The sequence below is a fragment of the Etheostoma cragini genome, chromosome 9 (genome assembly GCF_013103735.1).
Source record: "Etheostoma cragini isolate CJK2018 chromosome 9, CSU_Ecrag_1.0, whole genome shotgun sequence".
NCBI lineage: Eukaryota > Metazoa > Chordata > Actinopteri > Perciformes > Percidae > Etheostoma > Etheostoma cragini.
This window is the reverse complement of record NC_048415.1, coordinates 981647-985516: the sequence shown is the minus strand read 5'-3', so window position 1 is coordinate 985516 and position 3870 is coordinate 981647. Positions and strand designations below refer to the sequence as shown.

General features: G+C 47.0%; 1 protein-coding gene across 1 annotated transcript in view; it reads right to left on the bottom strand.

Moving 5' to 3' along the window:
- mast2 (microtubule associated serine/threonine kinase 2) overlaps positions 1 to 3870 on the bottom strand; it is a 168201-nt gene that overhangs the window by 63876 nt on the left and 100455 nt on the right. Inside the window, 1 exon segment of the mRNA XM_034880537.1 lies at positions 527 to 530. Within this exon segment, the coding sequence (XP_034736428.1) occupies positions 527 to 530 (4 nt within the window).

The following is a 3870-nucleotide window of genomic DNA, read 5'->3' as shown; positions in this document are numbered from 1 at the left end:
CCCCCCCCCCCCCCCCCCCCCCCCCCGACTTATCCCAGTCGGAAACGGCTCAGAAAGTTCTGCAGCAAACTACCCAGAATGCATTGGTGTTCAGCCATCCTCCACGATGTGGTCTGCTGGAGCAGCAGCAGCAGCAGCACTAAGAGGGACAAGGTGATCCAGAGATCCAGCTCCATCCTGGGCTGGACTCAGTGAGGGAGGTGGGAGACAGAAGGGTCCTGGCTAAACTGGCCGCTATGCTGGTCCATGAGCCGGTCCATGAGTCTACCCCCCCCCCCCCCCCCCCCCCCCCCCCCCCCCCCCCCCCCCCCCCCCCCCCCCCCCCCCCCCCCCCCCCTGCACTACACCCTTTCAGCCCTGGAGAGCAGCTTCAGAGACAGGCTGCTCCATCCATTAATTCTTCTTACTGATTTAAGCCATTTCTCCAGTTTAGCTTTAGCATTTCAAGTTTTTGTTTAATTTTTTCAACATCTTTTTTTTTTTACATTAGTGGTGTTATTTAACTTAATTACAACCATTATACAACTATTCTTACAACTTTTACGTTTACAGTTTAAGCTTTTCAACCAGGTTACCTTTAGCAATTCAGCTATTTAACATTCCCACGCATTTTCTGCAGGAAATGCATTTTCCAGTTTTGTATCATGTCCAATTTTTTTAACATAATCTTATATAACGTGTTTCATGTTTCATGTAAAGCTCTTTGAATTACACAGCTGCTGAAAAGTGCTACACAAATAATATTGCCTTGCCTTGTGAGATTCCTGGGAAGAAATTTCATTCATAATAATAATAATAATAATAATAATAATACATTTTATTTGTAAATCACTTTATATTTAAGACAAACCTCAAAGTAGCACGCCTGTGTGCAAAGTCAGAAAGTCAAATGTCTTTCAAGACATTTGAGGACGTTGTCTTTGGTTTTTGGGAAACAGATCCTTGTTTTTCACCATTTTCTGACCTTTTGTCGACCAAACAACGTTCTAATAACACCTTCCTCTGGTTGCAGAGTTCAGATGGCAGTTGGCACAGACCTGCAGGGCGTGAGGACCGTATGGTGGTGGTCTCTCTGTCCCCCTTCCCCCCGCTGGGGGGGACAGAATGGGTGAGACCACCTGCTGGGAAGTCAAGGGCTACTCATACATGTCAGTATATGCAGAGTTCCCCCTACATGATCTAATGGAGGACCATCTGTGCTGCTTCAGCGAGGCCGGAGTTAAATTAAACACAATGTCAGGAGGAAAAGCTCACTGCAATAATAATAATAATAATAATAATAATAATAATAATAATAATAATAATTATAAGCCCAGCCATCTGGCACACAGCGCGGCTGTCACAGACATCGGTGGCGAGCAGTTTGAATGGGATGAAAGGGCGAGTTTGGGGAGAGAGTCTTATATGAGGTCATATTGAGACCATTTGAACGGGATTAATTAAAATAAAACAAGATCAGAATCCAGACGGGTCACATGACAGCAGCCACAGAGACTAAGGAACTACAATGACTGAACATCTTTTGCAATGGACCTTCTGTAGATAATTAGTTCATTTAACTAAAAACTGTGGTAATTTATCTACTTTTACGAGTACTTTTTAACATGTTTGGGGGGGCAGTAGCTCAGTCAGTAGGGGGATGAGTTGGGAACCGGCGGGTCGCTGGTTCAAGTCCCTTTACGGATCGTAGTATAGTGGTGGACTAGTAGCTGGAGAGGTGCTCTTGAGCAAGGCACCAAACCCCCCCCAACTGCTCAGGGCGCCCTTCTATGGGCAGCTAAACTAATATGCCGGACACGGTAAACATTGAAAATGGGAAAAAGGTGTCACACACTCTAGCTCCATATCTATCGATTCTGACCACGTTTCGGCCTTCTTTCACATCAGTAACCATGGTGAAAATAACCTACTAAACGTCTGCATGATATCATTCGCAACTTAAAATGCACACTAATATTTTGCTATTATTGTTAATATGTCATGGGTCGGGTAAACGTCATATTCAGTTTGGCTGTTCAGATCTAAGCTTGATTTCTGGTCCTGCGGAGGCTCCACATAGAGCTGTCGGAGTAGTTTACGTAAGCGGCCTGAAGTTCATACTGTGTGCGTTTGTGTGTGCGTCTATCTCTTTAAGAGAAAGGTGGCGTGTGTGTGGTAGAGCGAGTGAGAGAGTGAGAGAGTGAGGGCGATTAGCTTCTCTAGTAGCAACTCTAGAGTTCTAGGGACACACACACAAAACGGCTATATGTGCTTCTGAGAGAGATTTAGAATTTAGTTTGTGCTTGATAAAGCATCTCAAATATTCACACACACACACACACACACACACACTCTCTCTCTCTCTCTCTCTTACTGGAGATGGAGGTGTGGCGCTCCTCCTCTCTCCTTCCTCTTCTTCATCTCGTGTCCCGGGACAAAAGGCTCATCTGTAATCTGAAATAATCCTCGGTACTGGATCAGCTCATCTGTCTGTCAAACCCAAACTGGTCTGTCCATCTGCCACGCCAGCTCCACAGAAACCTGTCCCGCAGTTAGTCCTGCACGAGTCAAACCACTGATTTTATATATACAAAGGAATGGCTTGTGTGTGTGTGTGTGTGTGTGTGTGTGTGTGTGTGTGCTACGTCAGCGCCTGCTCTTATCTGCACACAGAGAGACACACAGTTATGTGAGCTATCTGGGGTAGAGTGTTCCTTCACCAGCATGGGCTTGCTGACTCACAAACTACCAAACAGCCTTTCAAAACAAACACTGTGTGTGGAACTACGTGTACACCACACACACACACACACATCTCTGAGCTCAACGAGCAAACTCACACTGCAACTCATTGTGTGTCTTCCTCAAGTAAAATGAACACCACTCCTTCCCCTTCTCGTGTGAAAAAGAATCCCTAAAAGTCAGAGAGAACATTGAGTTCTGCGTAGCTCCATCGTATCAGGTAACAAAGAGGGGACTGATCCTTCAGGTCCAGACTAGTTGCTGGTAGCGGACACTGAGCTCCTGTTCACCGATCCACCACACACACACACACACACACACTTGGAGGGACGCTCCCGGCTGCATGTCCCCAGGAGCAGAGAGCCTTCCCTGGGTACAGTCGGCCTGTTAAGCTGCCTAAGTTCCTGGAAGTCTCAGATTGTCGGATTGCTGCGATCAGCCTGCTAGCTGCAAGACGTCAGGACTGACTGAGTCCTCAATACACAGCCGGGGGAGGGAAAGAGGGACAGGGGGAGGGAGGGAGGGAGGGAGGGAAGGAGGGAGAGAGGGAGAGTCAAAGGGAAGGAGGGAGGGAGGCAGAGAGAGAAAGAGGGAGGGACAAAGTAGGCCAGGGATGGAGGGAGGAGGGATATGAAGACAGGAGGAAAGAATGAGAAGTCGGCATATTCACTGAAAGTACTGTAGGGTCAACTGAAGGTCAAAGAGAGGTCAGGGTGTCAGTCACGATGACGCCTCTCCACAGCTCGTTAGATACGAGTCATTTCTTTCTTTGTAGGTCTGGTTTTACAGCTTTTCAAGTCTTTAACCCACGTGTCGTCTTCCCGTCAAAATTGAAAAGCCACATGTTGTTTGTCCCTTATTGTTTTTATGTTTTCAACACTACGTAACTAACTTATTAACCTTAGTTTTACGGTTGTTTACACACGTTGTTGTGATATTACCAGACCAGCTGTCCTCCGTCCCGGGTCTGGTTTCTGAGAAGCCCGGGGACACCGCTGACCCTGATGGGCTAAATGGAGCTCGCAAGCCAGAATGCTAATTCATAAACAATGGACTGGATCACAGATAGCAATGCCTGGGGTAGAGTTACACACACACACACACACCCACACACACACGCACGCACAGACACACACACACACACACACA